At 37.0% G+C, this 18,557-nt stretch overlaps 1 protein-coding gene across 1 annotated transcript in view; it reads right to left on the bottom strand.

Moving 5' to 3' along the window:
* The window catches only part of RAMP3 (receptor activity modifying protein 3), a 72,922-nt gene extending 55,188 nt beyond the window's left edge, over positions 1-17,734 (bottom strand). The window contains exon 1 of the mRNA XM_026702316.2: positions 17,300-17,734. Within this exon, the coding sequence (XP_026558101.1) occupies positions 17,300-17,351 (52 nt within the window). The 5' untranslated portion in view covers positions 17,352-17,734. The remainder of the gene's footprint in view (positions 1-17,299) is intronic.
* Positions 17,735-18,557: the final 823 nt, after the last annotated feature.

Genomic DNA, 18,557 nt, shown 5'->3' with positions numbered 1-18,557 from the left:
TCATTAGTTGATTCAAAATATCATACTTAGTTGGCTTAAAGTTAAATGCATAAATATAAATCAGCTATATCTAGCCCTTGAATCTGGGGATGCACATACAGGTAGCCTTCAGTTAGAACCAGCAATTTCATCACTAAGTGATGAAAGACATCATATGATTAAAACTCGTCATATGATTTTGCAGCAAGTTTCTCTATTGACTCTGCTTGTCAGAAACCACCTAGGAAGCATGCAAATGACAATCACTCAACTGTGGGATGCTGAGGTTGACATGAATGCCCATCAGTTACAAAATGTTCAAATCTTGACTGGGGAGGACTGCAATCGGTCATAAAGCTATTCTTTTATCACTATCATAATTTTGGTCATTAAACATGCCAGTCATTAGAAGAGGATTATTTATATTGGGTACTTGTGATGGGGTGAATACATGCAGCGTATATATTGTATGGCAACGTGATTTAGTTTTTCCATATACTATTTTTTTATCTTAAGAAACTCTGCTGGAAGTCGTTGGAAAATTGTTCTTATATTATTAACTTCACTGGTTTTCTATTTTTCCATCTTTGTGTGGTCAAATATTCTCTGACTATTATCTGACTCAATGACACAACGAAATAGATGAGGGACAGATAAGAATAAAATTATGGAAGGTAGTGTTAGTCTTTCTACTCTGCATTATCTTTTATCTCCAGGATCCAAAATTTTACTTCAGACCTCTTTTACAGGTATTAGAAAAGGAAAATAAAAACAGAATAATTTACCAAGATACTCCATAGAAAATATTTTAATACTGAAGAGCTATTTTGGTATAGACACTCTGCCTTTCATCTTTTGATTGTGGCTTCCTCTGCCTTAGTCAGTTTTATTTCCATCTCATTTTTTTACCTGAGTCCTTTAATTTTTATTAAGGCAGCAGAAAAGGGTATATAAAGAATCTCTGAACAAAAAAAACATTGCAGAGAGTCCTATTCACATGAGGAACTGTAAAAGAGAAAGACAAACATTAAACAATTTGATAAAAATTATAGAATATGAAAAAAAAATATAATTCTTCTTTTCCAAACAATCCCACTGAAATGTTTAGGTTGAGCAAAGATGTCTCCAAATGATAGCTAGCAGTAAGGATAACAGTCATAAAAAACTCCAGGGTTGTGCGATTAGGACAAGACACAGAAGCACTCAGTATATATAAAGATGCCCTATTTCATTGGTTCACCCAGGATTTTTCTCACTGTTTGTAGAAACTGAAACAGAAATGCATTCAACTTCCATGAAAGCCAAGAACTAGATTACAGATATTACAGACTTTTATGGAAGATCAGTCTATTGATGATAATTAAATACTGTTATCCGGAGTGGGATTCGAATTTTTTAACAAGTTCTGTGTGTGTGGCTTAGTTGGTGGCCATGGCTTGGTGGTCATGTGACTGGGTGGATGTGGCTTGGTGGTCATGTTATTGCTGGGCGTGGCCAACTCAATATCACATTGAGGCATGCATCACCTCGCCTGGCCTCTCATGACTGTGGGGATGCTGCAACAGTCGTAAGTGTGAAAAAGGATCATAAGTCACTTTTTTCAGTGCCATTGTAACTTTGAATGGTCACTCCACACAAGCAAAGTACCAGCAAAAGAGGGAAAGAAAACTCCAGAGAGGCTCCTGAGACAGGAAGTCTAGTACTGCCAAGAATGTAATAAGGGTTAATGGAGAAGCAGTTTCTGTAAGCAACACCAGAATGTTTCCTTCCTGCCTTCCTTACAGGATTAGGCCAGTAATTTCTTCTAACAACCAGTTCTGCAAACTGCTTAGAATGTTAACAACTAGTTCTAGCGAATAGGTGCAAACTGGCAGAATCCCACCCCTGCTGTTATCTTAATTATAAGACTCAACAAATCATATTATAGTATGGTGCAGTAAACGAACCTAGACACTAATTTTTAGATTATGTATTCCATAGTACTTCTAAAAGAGCATTTGGAAATGGCTGCCTTTCAAACACTGTGCAATTTTTATGCTGTAACATCTTCACTGGTATCCACTCTATTTTAGGACACAATTCAAGCTGTTGATTAAGATACCATATGAGATATAAAATGTGAACCACTAGAGATCAATTTAAAGACTGTCTTCTCCCATATCAACAAACTCATTAGAATCCTAAAGAGAGCTCTGTTTTCTGAAGAACATTTGGCAAGGACACGAAATAGGCAATCTCCAATCTTTATAACTTTTTCTTAAGGGTTTAAACTTCTTCTCCAGAAACTCTCTAAAAATTTTTTTTTAAATACTGTTTTTAATTACAAAGGGCTTGGCTTTATTCATTACAGGTAAGGTTTTGACCTGATTTCTCAATTGATGTACATGAGACATTTCCTCATTTGATTTAATTTACTCTTTCTTTATATTATATTTATGTACTGGGATCATGATTTTTTTTTTAATATAAATTTTATTTTGGTTTTCACAAAACATCATACATATAAAACATCTTTTTTTGAGAATAGCTTGATCCTGTACAGACACAAACTCAAATTTCATATTCGTCTTTGTGTTCTGTTCCATATCTTATTACTATTTTAACATTTTCTCTGTAATTTTTCTCCTCCCCTAGTTTTCTTAACTTTGTTTTTAATTATCTCATACCTATCTAAATTCAATTATATATCTTTTTCTGTTTCAATGTCTGTCTAATCATTATATTTATACTTTTGTCTGTCTTGTTTCAATTTCATATTTTCTTTTCTCATTAAACAAATTTTCCCCTGTAGTTACTGATTGGAGTATGACACCTTTGTATCTTTTAATTTTGCCCATTCAACTCTTATTTAAACTTTAATTTATACCTTTACAATTACAACATTCAATATAACACATAACTTCAAATCGAATTCTGCTTGGTACATTCTTAAAATACACACTATGTTCTTAAAGAGAAAAAATATATATAACAATAGTAAATAAAACACTTATTCTATTTCAATTCAGCTCTATCATTGTTAGTTACAATCTTTAACATCTTTAACATTTCTTTTCAATTGAATATCATACTTCCTCAGGAACACTTTTAATATTTCCATAATTTTTTCCATATTTCTTTCATATTTCTCTTCACTTAAATTTTTATAAATCATTAATAATAATTAAAATGTTCCCATCCTCTTCTAATTTCATTCTCTCATTCTCTTTATTTCATTTATTTATTAACATTCTATTCCATTACAATAAGTATTTTATCGATCATTTTAATCACACTTGTTTCATATCTTCTAAGTTTATTTCTATTTCTAATATAACAATACTATCTTATGTACCTTTGCAGAATCCCTCTTTCAATTAAATTTTCACCCATTATCTCTATGTCTTCTAAATAGGCTTATACCTTTAATCCTTGTACATTTTCCCTGTTTCTCTATATCTTGTTTCTGTCCTTCATAATTTCTCTTCCTTTCCTTCTTCCCTCTCTTCTTCCCCCCTCCCTTTTGGACCCCTTGTCTCTCTAATTCTAATTCTCTCTTCTGTAATCCTCTCTTCTGTTTCTTCCTAGTATTGTAATTACTTTTCAAACTATTCTTTTTTTGGGTTGTTTTTTCAAATCTTAAACTTTTCACTCTCTTTCCCCCCTTTCCTTTTTTCCCCACATAAAATTACTTGGTCATTAAAGATGGCTTCTGCTTTGTCCCAACCTTCTTGTTCTACAAGCGTTTCTTGTGTTTCTCATAGTTCCAGATCTCCATTTCTAAAAATTGAAATATGAAGCCAAAAACCCTTCTTCCTTCTTGTGCATCTTCTTTCTGTTTTTTAAGTTCCATTTTCAGTTCTTCCAAGAGTGATGCCACTTTTAACACTTTTAAACAATCACCCAATTGTTTTTAGTCATTTAAATCCAATAACCAAAAATCCAAAAATCACCAAGTAATCCAAATAATCCAAAACTGTTTCTTCTTGCTTCTTTTTTCCACTTTCTCTTCCTGGGGTTCTATTATCTTGTTACAAAGTTTCAGTTAGAAAGTATCTTTTAGGAATCTTGTTGAAGTTTCATTGTAAATTCCTTTTACTTCCAGGCAGTCTCCTCCATTTTTCTAGATCCCGCCCTTTTATTTTTTCCTTTACTCTCCTTTCCTTCTTTTAAGGATTTTTGAACATCCGAAAGTCTTTGTTATCCCTTTGACATTTTATTTTCAGTTTGAATGCCTATTGATGTCAAAGTAAATTTTTGTCAGTTTCTTACTTAAATCTCTTAGCTGTCAATATGAGGAAGGAAAGAAAAAAAAAGCCAAATTCTTTCCCTTCCTTCTCTCCTTCACTGCTTCAAAATCTTCTTTGGGAACAATGTTATTCTTTATAGTTCAAATTCCAGGGTATCTTATGTTATTGCTTTCTCAGTTCAACCCGGTCAACCAAAACTTTCTCTTTTTATTTTCCTCTTTTCCAGTCGAGTACTTCTTTGAGGTGGCCATTTCTGACCACCGCTGCAACCGCCTTTGGGAAAGGGAGTAATGGCCAGCTGGGGAGGAGAGATGCGGCTCTTCTCGACCCTGCTGGTGGTTTCCCCCCTCTTCACCACCTCTACGCAGTGCCTTTGCCCCGAATCCAGCCGGCTCAGGGCACTCTGGCAGCAAGTATGGATCAAAACCGTGCACGATTGCAGATTTCGGTCTGTCGCCAAAGAAGCTCAAACTGGAAGTCCCATGATATTTCTTAGGTATTTTTTGTGTGGAAAAATAAAATAGTCTTAATAGTACAAATAACAGGAAATGCATTAAAAATAGTCTTACTGAAAGAATCAAATAAAAACTCCTAGAATATGCAGACTTCAATCTTAAAAAATGGCCATGGATACTTTAAAAAAGAAATACTAATTAACATTATTCTTAACAATTCATATGATTGAAAACCAAGTGTTCTCATTAAGACAATTTCTTAAAGTATTACTTTTGTGTTCAGCTTGAAAGTGGGCTTCAGAAAAAGGATATGAAAAAAAGTAGCCAATGAAGATATCAGTCATTTCTTTCCATGGGAGACAGTCTGCAGATTTAACAACAGGATTGGAGGAAATTCCATTCTTTTGGCAATTATAGGAGCAAAACTTTTTTTTCACTAATGAATTTAGCACATCAGGAATTGTGGATAGTTTATATCTACATAATCCGTGTGTGTCCGTGTGTGTGTGTGCATCTGTGTGTTTGTGAACATGCACACCTTCAAGTCAGTGTTGTCTCCTGGAGATTGCTTGGACAAGTCCTTGTCGTTTTCTTGGCAAGATTTTAGAAGTGGTTCACCACTGCCTGCTTTCTAGGACTGAGAAAGAATAGCTCAAGGCCACCCAGATACCTCTGTGCCTAATGAATAAACCAAACTGGCTTTTCTTAATCCATTGCTGCTCCTAAATAGATTGGCAGGCAATAAGTTAAAAGAAATCCTTAAGGTCTTGCTATCTTTTCTGAGTCTTGTTTACTGTTTTATGGCAATTGTCAATCTTTTCTTTCTTTTGTTAAAGAAACCATAAAATCTTTAAACAATATACAGCTAATGCTCGACTCATGACCATAACTGAGCTCAAAATTTATGCTGCTAAGTGAAACATTTGTTAAGTGAGTTATATTCCATTTTACAACTTTTATCACAGTTGTTAAGTGAATCACTGAAATTAAGTTAGTAATACGGTTGGCTTCCCCCATTGACTTGGATATGAATATGGCAAAACGGGATCACATGACCCTGGGACACAGCAACTGTGATAAATACAGGTGAAACTCAAAAAATTAGAATATCATGCAAAAGTTCATTTATTTCAATAATGCAACTTAAAAGGTGAAACTAATATGCGAGATAGATTCATTACATGCAAAGCAAGATAGATCAAGCCGTGATTTGTCATAATTGTGATGATTATGGCTTACAGCTCATGAAAACCCCAAACCCACAATCTCAAATCCACAATTAGAATATTACATGCAATCAATAAAACAAGGATTGTACATAGAACAATATCGGACCTCTGAAAAGTATAAGCATGCATATGAATTCAGTACTTAGTTTGGGCCCCTTTTGCAGCAATTACTGCCTCAGCTCTTCTGCATTGTTCTGTCTCATGTCTCTTATCTTTCTCTTGGCAATGCCCCATAGCTTCTCTATGGGGTTCAGGTCAGGCGAGTTTGCTGGCCAATCAAGCACAGTAATCCCACGGTCATTGAACCAGGTTTTGGTGCTTTTGGCAGTGTGCACAGGTGCCAAATCCTGCTGGAAAATGAAGTCAGCATCCCCATAAAACTTGTCTGCGGAAGGAAGCATGAAGTGCTCCAAAATCTCCTGGTAGATGGCTGCGTTGACCCTGGACTTAATGAAGCACAGTGGACCAAAACCAGCAGATGACATGGCTCCCCAAATCAACACAGACTGTGGAAACTTCACACTGGACTTCAAGCATCTTGCAGTGTGTGCCTCTCCATTCTTCCTCCAGACTCTGGGTCCTTGGTTTCCAAATGAGATGCAAAAGTAGCTCTCATCAGAAAAGAGGATTTTGGACCACTGAGCAACAGACCAGTTCTGTTTTTCTTTAGCCCAGGTAAGACGCTTCTGACACTATTTATTGTTCAGGAGTGCTTTGACAAAAGGAATACGAAATTTGAAGCCCATGTCCAGGATCCTTCTGTATGTTGTGGCTCTTGATGCACTGACTCCAGCCTCAGTCCACTCCTTGTGAAAATCCCCAACATTTTTGAATGGCCTTTTCCTGATCATCCTCTCCAGGCTGCGGTCATCCCTGCTGTTTGTGCACCTTTTTCTTCCACACTTTTCCCTTCCACATAACTTTCTATTAATGTGCTTTGATAAAGCACTTTGGGACTATCCAACTTCTTTTGCAATTACCTTTTGAGGCTTTCCCTCCTTATGGAGGGTATCAATGATGGTTTTCTGCACAACTATCAGGTCAGCAGTCTTTCCCATGATTATGCTTCCTACTGAACCAGACTGAGAGACCATTTAAAGGCTCAGGAACCCTTTGCAGGTGTTATGGCTTAATTAGCTGATTAGAGTGGGACACTTTGAGCCTAGAATATTGAACCTTTTCGCAATATTCTAATTTTCTGAGATTGTGGATTTGGGGTTTTCATGAGGTGTAAGCCATAATCATCTCAATTATGACAAATCATGGCTTGAACTATCTTGCTTTGCATGTAATGAGTCTATCTCATATATTAGTTTCAACTTTTAAGTTGCATTACTGAAATAAATGAACTTTTGCATGACATTCTAATTTTTCAAGTTTCACCTGTATAAGACAGTTGCCAAGCACCTGAATTTGATTACATGACCATGGGGATTTTGCAATGGTTGAATGTGTGAAAAATGGTCATAATTCATTTTTTACAATGTCACTAAATAAACTGTTGCAAGTCAAGGACTATCTGTAGTAATAAGAGGAAAAATAGTGATTACTTTATCTGACATATCCAAATGAATATCAGTAAATTCAATGATATGATGACAATTGGGTAAAAGTAAAATATTCAACTGCCAAAATATATCACCACAGAAAATATATATATAAACTACCAGTATATAGTTGTTTTATATCTGTTTTATTACATTTTAAAGCCACACAGTTTCCTCTAATTGCAAAAAAGAGTGGCATATAAATTTAGTAAATAAATAATGTGTAAACTGAATATACAGCCAGTTTACACCCAATAATTTTTTCATCAGACTCATTTTTCAAGGCACATTAGAACATTTTTCAGAAGGAAAGGTCTTATAAAATAATGCTACCCAACCTGATGCCAGGTTGAGAGGTCCTTATAAAAAATTCAGTCCAACACATTTGAGAGCCATCAAATTGGGTAAAACTGCAGGAAAACTTTGTATATACAAAGTGATAAAGTCTTGAGTTTAAACTTTCATATTTATTTCCCCTTTGTATATATGCTTTGCTAACTTTACAAAATAACCTTCACAGAACAGATAAATATGGTCCAGCCCAATTCAAGGATCAATTCCTGTTCAGTTATTTCACAACATGGGGTTTTCTCCTGACATTTACTGTCAATGGCCTCCCAAGCAAAGAAAATTTTTAAACAGAAAATCCCACACATTAGTGTTCAAACAGATATTGGGTAAAAACATATCCCTAAATTGGTTGGCTGAAAATAAAACTATTTTTCAACCTGAAAAGTACCTGTCATTGAATCTGATGCAATCTTTAAGAAAGGCCACTTCTAGAGCAAATTATGAATTATGGCCAAATATGGCTGCTTCTATCATCTGCCATATTTTGAAAGAACTTGCATATGCAATACCCCGGGCATTGAAAATATTCTCATAGTTTGTTTGACTGTCAACTATATGCTCCCAATAGGCTTAATACTTATCATCTATATATTGAACTAACTGGAGTATCCTGTAAGGGAGGTTCATTTTTCTGATTACTGTCTCTTTGTATTAACATATTTGTATTTTATTTTTATCTTCTCCTATGTACTCTGTTTCTCCAACAATATGGCCTCCCCCAATAGGAAGTCCCAGCATGTTTTATAGGCATGAAATGAAATTAAGCCCCTCCCCCCAAATTAAGGCCTATATTAAAACATGCAAAATGGGGGGAATGGGGGGGGGCTTGCCGTTAGGAAGTACTTTTGTTGCACAGCCGGATATGGTGCTGCCTGCGTTGACCCCAATATGAAGCGCCCCACCAACGCCGAGGTCAACATCCAAGCCATCACCGCCCACCCGCCCGAAGATGCAAGGGGGGGGGGAAATTAAGTGACCCCCAAAAAGACGGCCTAGTCATTTTTTCGGGGCTCAAAAAAAAAATAAGACCCAGACTTATTATATGAGAAACACGGTATATTATTCTAAAATTACACTATGTACTGTGTACATAATATAGGTCACAAGACTAATCAATCAATAAACCATTATTATTACTATTATTACTCTGACTGCTTCTTGGGTTTATCCCTTTTCCCACTAACTCTCAATAACAAAGACCGATAATGGATATTCTATGCAGCACTGATCATTTATAAGGTCAGAATATTTGCTTCCTAAATGCATGATTTAAGGTGATTTTAAAATGTGGTTATTCTGAAAAGGCCCTAAATTAAAGTGGAATTCTAAGAAACTATGTTATGCTAAACTGGTTTATTAGATTGGGTGATAGATTTAGTGAGAAAGAAAAATAGATAGGATAAATCCAGTGGTAGGCTTCAAAACGTTTTACTACTGATTCTGTGGGCGTGGCTTGATAGGCGTGACGTGGCTTGGTGGGCATGGCTTGGTAGGCGTGGCAGAGGAAGGATACTGCAAAATCTCCATTCCCTCCCCACTCCATTAACCTGCTTTCCAGCTCCATTCTCCTGTGCAGGGCAACAAAAGAAGACCCAGCCAGTCAGCTGGGACTTGGGAGGCAAAGAATAGAAGGGGGCAGGGCTAGTCAGAGCTGGTATTTGCCGGTTCTCTGAACTACTCAAAATTTCCACTATCGGTTCTCCAGAACTGGTAAGAACCTGCTGAATACCACCTCTGGATAAATCCCACATCCCAATACATAATCATGTTCTACTCTCTTTCAAACCAGCTCTCTTTTTAATTTAAAATAACATTTAACCTAAAAAAAAAACCAATTCTCTATCCCTAATCAAATAAAGCCTGTTTACTTATCTGAGGAAATGAATTCCTCCAATTCACTTTGAGTATAAGTAGACAGTTCTCCCATTTGGTAGATACACAAGCAAGCATTCTTTTTCTTTTTCCTTTCGGGCTAATCTCCTTCTCTATCCAGCTGAGGCTAGGTAGGCTCAGTCCTTAAACCATATCCCCACACATCTGAGCAAGTCATAATTGTGAGAATAAGACCAGTTTATCAGAGGAAGACAGTGTCAAAGTTTACTGTTTAAGGGAAGGAGGCCATGCCTGCTTTCCGAATCATCAATAAGACTACCAGCTGGCATCATGGTGGCTGAGGGTTGAGGAAGGATGCAGCATTTAAGGATGCAGCATATGGTGGTATGGTGGCCTCGATATACTGTTTGACATGACTTATGCAACTGCTGCCAGGAGTGCTGTCATCAATTGTGTAACTGAGAATTAGATGTCTAGACAATCAAGTGAACTTAATAATTGAATGGTACCCATTCAGGGGTAGTTTATTGGCATCAGCTATAAAAAAAAACTACGTGTACAAAAATCTTGGTCTTAAGATGGTCAGCACAAATTTTAGCTGAACAAACAGCAAAATGCTACCAGAGATTTCACAGAGAAGTATCACAAGATATCTGATTATTTCTACCAGAATGTGAAACACTAGATCAACATCACATGAAATACCAAATGAAATGAATGAATCAACAAATGAAACACCAATTAATTTAACACCTAATCTTTCAGGATGTCCCCACTGTAGAACTGCATCTTGTTTCAATGCATTGTTTAAATGACTTCTGGAATAACACATATTGAGCATAACAGGGGGAATCCACTTAGTCATACTACTCCTCACTACTACTTCCTATCCTATCCTTGGAATGCAAACTTGTCATTCTTTTTGCAATAAAATTCTCAAATACATAGAGGGAGAGAGAGAGAGAGAGAGACATAGGGGCGCAGCTCCTACTGTTAGTTCTTTTCTTACATTGACAAAGAAAACCTCAGGTGAACTCCAGAAAAGATTGGAAAATCTTGGAGATGGGGAAATCTTGGCCACCCAACTTCATATGGGAATCATGCAATAGCTAAAACTCCTGAGCAGAAAAGCATTTCTATTTGCCAGTCTATATGATCCAAAATTAAGTGATGATTGTCCATGCTGATGATCTACTTGCAGTCTAGAAGATGACACTGCTCCCAGGAAAAAGAAAACTAAGCCTGTTAATATGCACTCATCCAGCAATAGCCAAGACCCTAATTTTGGTACAGGATTTTTCTGACAGTCTTAAGCGCACCAGCCTCAATTTGGGCCAGTTTTTGGTGTTTTGTCCAGGAGAAGGAAGGTTGTTTAGTTGGCTCAGTCAATAGAGCAAATGACTGCTAGTCCAAGGAAGGCTAAATTGAGATTATCAGTCCTAAACTGCAAAATCCAATTTATCATTAAATTACAAAACTTGGTTTTCTGTACTATATATATTTACTTTGAGGAGATTTGTTACCAAATGTGTTTAGCTTTATTCGATTTAAGCTTTTAACTTGTTTATGGCCTAGAACTTTGATAAAATAAATACTGTAAATAAGCAGACAAAATTTTTGAATGTAACTTTTGAAACCTGTAAGTTTGAAACAAAACACATGTTCCATTTCATGCACACATCCAGTTTTGACTAAACATATGCAAATGCCTTTTGAAGATATTTTCATTTTTAAAGCCCCAGTTAAATAAAAATAGAACTATACATAACACACAAGTTTTAAGCCACAATGAAAATGATGAAAATATTAAAGTGCTAACTATTTAGAAAAGATTAAGAAAATCTGACAAAAATTTAAAAAAAATATTTCTCATGCCCATAAAAATTTAATACTTTTGAGCCTCTATTCTTAAATTTCTGCAAGTTTGAAAGTCATTTTCTCTACATTTGTCATTAGCCATTTCATTTTGATATTTTAATTTTGCTATATTTTTCTACAATAATCATCTGTAGAAACAAGTATTTATAACAATATCAGTATGCATCTATTAATATATGCTTCTGGACCCTTCCATTCAAGAAGTTATAATGAAACTTTCCATATTTCACCAAAATGCAAAATTTGGAACAGATTCTTTAAATTCATATCACTATCCAAACCTAGTGATACTGTATTTATAAACATGCTTAGTAAGTACTTAAAAAGAATTGTCACTATTTCTAACCATTTCTGGAAATGTAAGGGATTACATTATTCTGTTCATTTACAGACTTTCACTATTTGCCCTATGTTTACCTCACCTCTCTTACGGTAAAGGAAATAAGTTTGATCATTCATATAACAAAATTATTTTTGTATTTTCTGTAAGAAATCTTTGCTTGTATGAACTACCAAGCCATATCACATATGTCCTTTTAATATGGGAGTTCCTATTATAATGATTACTCTCTAGGGAGAAAAAACCTGAAATGTCGATGGAAATAACCCATGATATGATAGTTTTTCAGTGTAAAGCTTAATAAGTATGCAGGCTATATAATTACTCAAGTGGTAAAGAAAACTGCTCCATGGCTGCAAAAAACACTTTCATCTATTCTTGTCCCGAAAATAGTTTTTGGTGAATCTGATGAATTATATCATATTTAAATTTTGTAATTAAATTAACAGAACCAGGACAGATTAAATTCTAAACTAATGCAAGTACAGAGATTAAAGAAAAGTGAGAGAATTCATTATAAATAAGGAAAATCTTTTCCTATAACAGGCTTCTATTATATATTTTATAATATACACTTCCTCTTCTGGGTTCAGACAAATGCAGGTTGACTCAGACTTCCATCTTTCGGAGGTTAGTAAAATGAGGACCCAGGTTGTTTGGGGTAATATGCTGACTCTGTAAACTGCTTAGAGGGCTGTAAAGCACTGTGAAGCTGTATATGACTGTAGTATTACTATTAAGAAACAATTGTTACCCTAGCCTCTTCCAACCAGAATGGAACATTTATGCGCCAACCATTGGCCACACCATTTTGCCCCCAGCTGATTCACAGCCAACTTTCCCCCTTCACTATCCCTCCCCCGGTGATTTTCCATAACCAATGCCCCCCTGATCCTCCACTTTCAACTCTTCAGCACAGCCTATTCCTTCAGGCATTGTTTGACCCGGGTCTTTCACTGCATGGGACAAGAAGCTGCCAGCCAATCTGCTGCGGGCAGGAGTGAACAATCAGCAGTAGGCTATGGAAAAGTGCACCATAACAGGGGGGCTAAGGGGAAGTGCGCCAGGCAACTGGTGGCAGTTGCAGTGGCGTGCAGAAGCGATTGCAAGGGCCATGGAGGGGTGCTTCAATTAGGAGAGTTTTCCTACCTTTAAATTGCAGCAAGCCATTGTTGCTACATTTGGGGATCCATTTGGCACTCATGCTGCTAGGGGAGAGCAAAGCCTGAGGCAAGCAGGGCAGGCTTCAGCCTAACTTTCTACCCAGAAAAAATTCAGAGGCTCTCTAAATCTCAGCAAAGCATTATGGAAGGAAATTGCTTCTGTGTGCGCTCTAGCAATGCTCCAGGGTTTTGCATCCCTGATCTAGTCCTAAAACAAGGTTTCCTTCCAATCCTGGATATATCCAGAATGTCGACCCTGAAACTGGCATAGGTGTAGTAGCCATGTCTTAGTGTAGCCATTTCTTATTCTTATTATTTTCCGGATTTACACCAAGACCTTGCCAATTTGATATATTCCTAATAAAATGATCTTTGAAGAATATGCCTACATTTGACTTCTTGTTACTGGGGATGTATTACTTAGAAGTTTGACACAAAATACTGGATTGCTCCCTGTTTTGTTTTTCTTCAAAGCAAATTGTCTGGAAGGACTTTGGAGGGAACAAGACCTAATTATAAATCCAGTATGAGGAGAAAAAGGAGGCACTTGCATTTAAAAATCACTTTACTACTGCTTCCCAGGATTTGTCAAAGGGTCTTTGTCTGCAACGGACTTGGGAATCATCTTCCCCTTCTCAAGCTCCATGTCAGGCTTGCCCATTTCAGGGCTCCTCCTTGCTGGAGAGAGTCAATAGTGTGGCTAGTTGCTTGCATACAGTTCTAGAGAGGAATGGTCTCTGGGGTTTCCTGGATTGAACATTGGTGGTGACAAACACTTCCCTCCTTCCTTTGCCATTTCCTGTTACTATGTCTTGGTGAAAGGCACCGGCCCAGCTCTGTAAGCTGTCTATAGCAGCCACAGCAGCAAAAGGAAGACGGGCCAGAATGGAAGCGTCCTTCAGATTACAGTCAGGATCCAATGTGATCTGATGGAGCAGTCTTGGCTCCATCTCCACAGTGATGGAGTTCCACTGGTTCCCTTTTTGCCCAGAGTCCTGTCTCCTCCTTGGAACGAAGGGCTGGGGCTGGAAGGTCAGGGACCCATTGTCCACTGAGAATCACTAGAGGAGGTCCAGTGGAAGAGAAAAGCTGCATAAGCTGAAGTGAGTGATTGGGAGCAAAGTGGAGGCGACCAATTGTCAGCACCTAAATGTCTTAGTCCCCTTCCAACTTAGCCAATAACTTTCCTGAGAAGGTAACTTTTTTTTAGTTAAGTCTCACTGTTGTGTGATGATGCATGGTGTATCTGTACTTAAAAGGTTTCATTTTGCTTGTTTATTCCTGTCAGAAGCATCACAATTAAAATAAGGCATATGAATATGACATTGTCATATGACATAAAATATAAAATACAAAATTAAAATATGTACAAGTTACACAGATCTCATCCAACTAGCAAAATTAATTCCATTTTAATTCCATTCCATTAATTTAATTAATTCCATTGCTATGAAGTCCTCAAGTGTGCACTGATCAGGACACAAAAGACAGCCAAGGGCAGAAGCCACCCTAAAGCCCTATTTGTTCAGAATATCTCTGGAAGTTATTGTATCCCGTGCATAGTCTATTAACAGATCTAAATTAAGAACTGGGGTAAAACAGGCAAAATATGCAAATGGAGTATTATTAATTTTAGATCTCTACATATTTCTAAATTCATTTGCTAAATTGATAGATTTTCTAGAATGTTTGGGAATATCTATCTTTTTGAAAGTAATATAACATTATTCAAAAAATCCATTTGTTAGAGGGCTGTAAAATCCAGTCAGAAAGCACAAATTTCATAGAAAGGCAGAATGGTGTGGTTGAAGTCAGATAATCTTCTGAAGAATCATCAATCCTTCTTCAACTCCTGCAAAACATCTAATGGAATCCAAATAAAAAGTTGGAGGGAAAAAAACAGATTTTCCTAAATCCCTGAATATATATTTGTTTATTGGCTTTGTAAATATATATATGTCTTACTGGCATTAAAAGAAAAATTCAATATATAATTATGACCTTCACTCCTTTTTTCCCCTTCCCAAATTCAGTCTCTCTCACTCAGTTCATTTTATCTATTATTACATTCAGGAACCAGTATTAAAACTCAGTCTCATTCATGCACTACTACATTTCTTCAAGTTCTCTAATACTTCCACTGAACTATCTTATTATTTTTCTAAAACCTGCATCCTCCTCCTTTATCCCAGATCGCCTCCCAGCCTTTCCCATTGATATTCCTGTTTCCTTGGTACCATCTCACATTTACTGCTTCATGTAATCCAGGGTCCTCCTTGCTTGCCTGACTACTATATGAAAATCTTCCTATGTCACACTGACTGGCAACAGCATCTATTCCTTCTTTGAGTTTTCTTTTTTGGTAGCTAAGCATGTTTCAGAGCAAAACATTGTCTTTTGCCTACCTTCTATTTTTATTTTCAAAGATTTTTTCTACAGTATAAAGATGTCAAGTGGCTAAAGGCCAGCTCTTCATTTTGAATGTTTCCACTAAAGCAACCTGTTCTAAATAAATAAAATGAAATTTAAAAATTCAGCAACCCACTCCAGGAAGGAAATGTTCATATACTGATGGCTATAAGCATCATGATGCTTATCCAACTCAAGATTTATTTATTTATTTTATTTATTTATTTATTCATTCATTCAAGTGGCTCGCATTCCAACCAACAATTACCCAAACTCTACTTGTGACCTTTTAGTCTTAATTACCATATTGTAGGCAGTTCCCTATGGCTTTAGATATGTGACTGTCATTTCCATATCACAAATATTTTTTTAAAGTAAATTGATGATTATGTTCTTCAATACCTATTTAAACCTATTATAGATGTATCCTAGTATCTGCAAGTTTATTTAAATTCATATTTCATTTTATTATGTTTCAGGTTTGCCTTGCTCAACATCTGCTATATGGCAGAGGAGTCCACTCCATGATAGTTACATCATTATCAAGTTTTTAGGTGAAAACAAAAATCTCCGACTGGAGCTAACTAATAATAGAGAATGGAGAAGATAAGGAGAGGCGAAAATCTGGACTAAACAAAGTCTCATTTGCAAGGAAATTATTTTTGCAACAGATGTTTGCTCTCACAAGGAAAAGGGGGAATGGATTGTATTTGAAAATTCCTTCTTTCAAACTTAAAATATTTCTATTATGAAATGAAATGTTAATCATCTCTCTCTCACACACAATGTTCCAATGCAGAGATACTACTGGGGTCAGGTAACAGCTGGATTTCCAAGCATACTGATCTCATTGAGCTAGTCAACATAGTATGTAACTGTGTATAACAGATACAGCTTCACTGTTACATGTATGTAAATCAGTTACTCTTAAAAATATGCTACTTATACCCTTCATGTGATGAAGTGGATTGAAATCTTATGTGCTAAGAAAATTGCTGCAGACTGCACACAGTGGGGCAAAATGAAGTTTATCTTTTTTTTTTTCCACAACACCCAAAGTGATCCTGCTGAATCTCTTTGGGAAAGGGTGGGAAATATATGATCCTAGAACTGCATGTGGCCCCAAATTTCTCTTTTGCAGCCTTTGGAGCAGCTACAACCACAAATGTAAAACACTGAATGCAGCATTTAGTGCCATTATGAGTAGGAACCACATTCAAAAGACTGCAAACGCCAAAATAAACAAATTATATTTAAAAGGACCCAAGAAAACCAAAATAATCTGAGCACAGAAACATGCATAATGAGGCCAAATTCACTTTGCAGCTCTCAGGTTCTAAAATAATTTAAAATGGGGTCCTTACTCATTAAAAGTAATTCATACCTCTGGTTTCAGAAACTCATAAGATCTGTAATTGTTCTTCACAGGAAGCCAAGATAAATCATAGTATAAAGGGCATCCAAAAAATAGATGGTCCTCTTCACACTAAGCTTATCAACCTACAAATCTTCTAGCATTTGAGAATTGGGCTTGTGGCTGTGTATAAACACTGCCGATAGGGGCTTCAAGCAAGATGCTAGGAGAGTGGTTGTCTCCCTCAAAACCTGGTTTTTCCTTCCTGCTCCTGAATAATATCAAACTTTTAGCTATATTATTGATTTGCTATTTCATAATCAGTCTTTAGAGAAACAAAGTGAGTTTTCTGATAAACTCCGGCTTGGTTTTTGTTTGCTTTTTTCCTCCTAAAGGACTTACTGCAAAGCAAATCATGCCTTTCAAGCGTACCTTGAGCATACTATTCACGAGCGTAGCCAAATGTTCCTTTCAAGAGTCTCCTTGACAATACGATAGATATAACCCGGGAACTGTAGCGTTAGGTACTTACCCCATAGCACAAAGAGGAAAAGTTGGGCCAATCGCAAGGCACGACGCTCCATCCCGAATATTTCGGCAGCACGAGGCAACACAGCCGGCAGTCTGAGGCGAAGGCAACGCGCATGAGGCCCTTTCAGAGCAGCCTCTGTCAGATCTTTTATTCGGCACTCTCGCTAGTGGAGAACCGATCTTCGCTCTACCGTATGAAGTCCTGAGCGGGAACTTGGGCTGCCAAGCATCTCGGTCTGCACAAAATCCAACCCTCCTGCTCCACCCCCTTCCTCCGCGGACATATAAGAAGCCACCGCCACCACTCAGCTCGGAGTGCCATTGTTTCCTGCGTTCCTCCTCCCAAGCCTGGTTTGAAGAGGAGCAGGAGCAGGAGGAGATATCCCCGGACGCTCCAGGGAAAAGATAGTGCAGCCTGATGCTACCGGCAAGCACTGCCAGGACGGGATTAGGGTGGCCTCCCAGAACTCGGGCCTTGGGGGTGGGGCAGCTGGTGGAATGCCCCTTTCTTGCCTTTCTTTTTTCCCCCGCCTTCTGGCCAAATCCGCCACTCTTCTTTTTTACGTTCTGTCCGCTTCTTTAATTCCTCTCTATATTTTTGGAACACTTCTTGATCAATGGAACTCTGTTTTATTTTATTTACTTTAACTATCTCTCTTGAACAAACTGCTGTGTACCCTACCTCCTTACCTAGCTTTTAGGAGCTTCCAGGAGCTCAGGTAAGAGAAACTTTTCCCTGGATAGCTTAGATAAAGCAGGTGGCCAACACACTCCTGATAGCATCACAATTTATCATAATGGATGCCTTTTACTGCACAGGATAAATGAGCAGGCACAGAGCACCCACAGACAATTTTATAACAGCTGGCTGAGTACAAGTTGACAGCACCAATTAATCATAACAAAATGCTGTAGCATATAAAAGAAAGCAGGAGGGGGATTTTATTATTATTCTTTTCATCATTTTACATCATGAATAATCAGGCTTGAAAACAGAAGCCCAACTATTCTTGTCTCAACCTCAATGTCTGCTTTGTGTGTCTGTGTGAGAGAGACAGAGTTTAATTTTGATTTTTCACATGTGAAAACGTATTCAATACTTTGTTTCCAAGCTTTACTTTTTTTCCTAAGAAAAGCCACTATGATAATAAATTGATTTTGAGGAGAAATTGTCTATTTCTTAAATAAAGAACTAAGAAATAAAGTAAAAAATCTAAGCTATGCTTGCAGGGCTATATCCTTATTCTGTAGCAGCAGTT

This window comes from Pseudonaja textilis, chromosome Z, assembly GCF_049901715.1.
Source record: "Pseudonaja textilis isolate UNSWEBS1 chromosome Z, rPseTex1.2, whole genome shotgun sequence".
Taxonomy (NCBI): domain Eukaryota; kingdom Metazoa; phylum Chordata; class Lepidosauria; order Squamata; family Elapidae; genus Pseudonaja; species Pseudonaja textilis.
The sequence above is the reverse complement of the archived record's forward strand: the minus strand, read 5'-3'. Positions and strand labels throughout refer to the sequence as shown.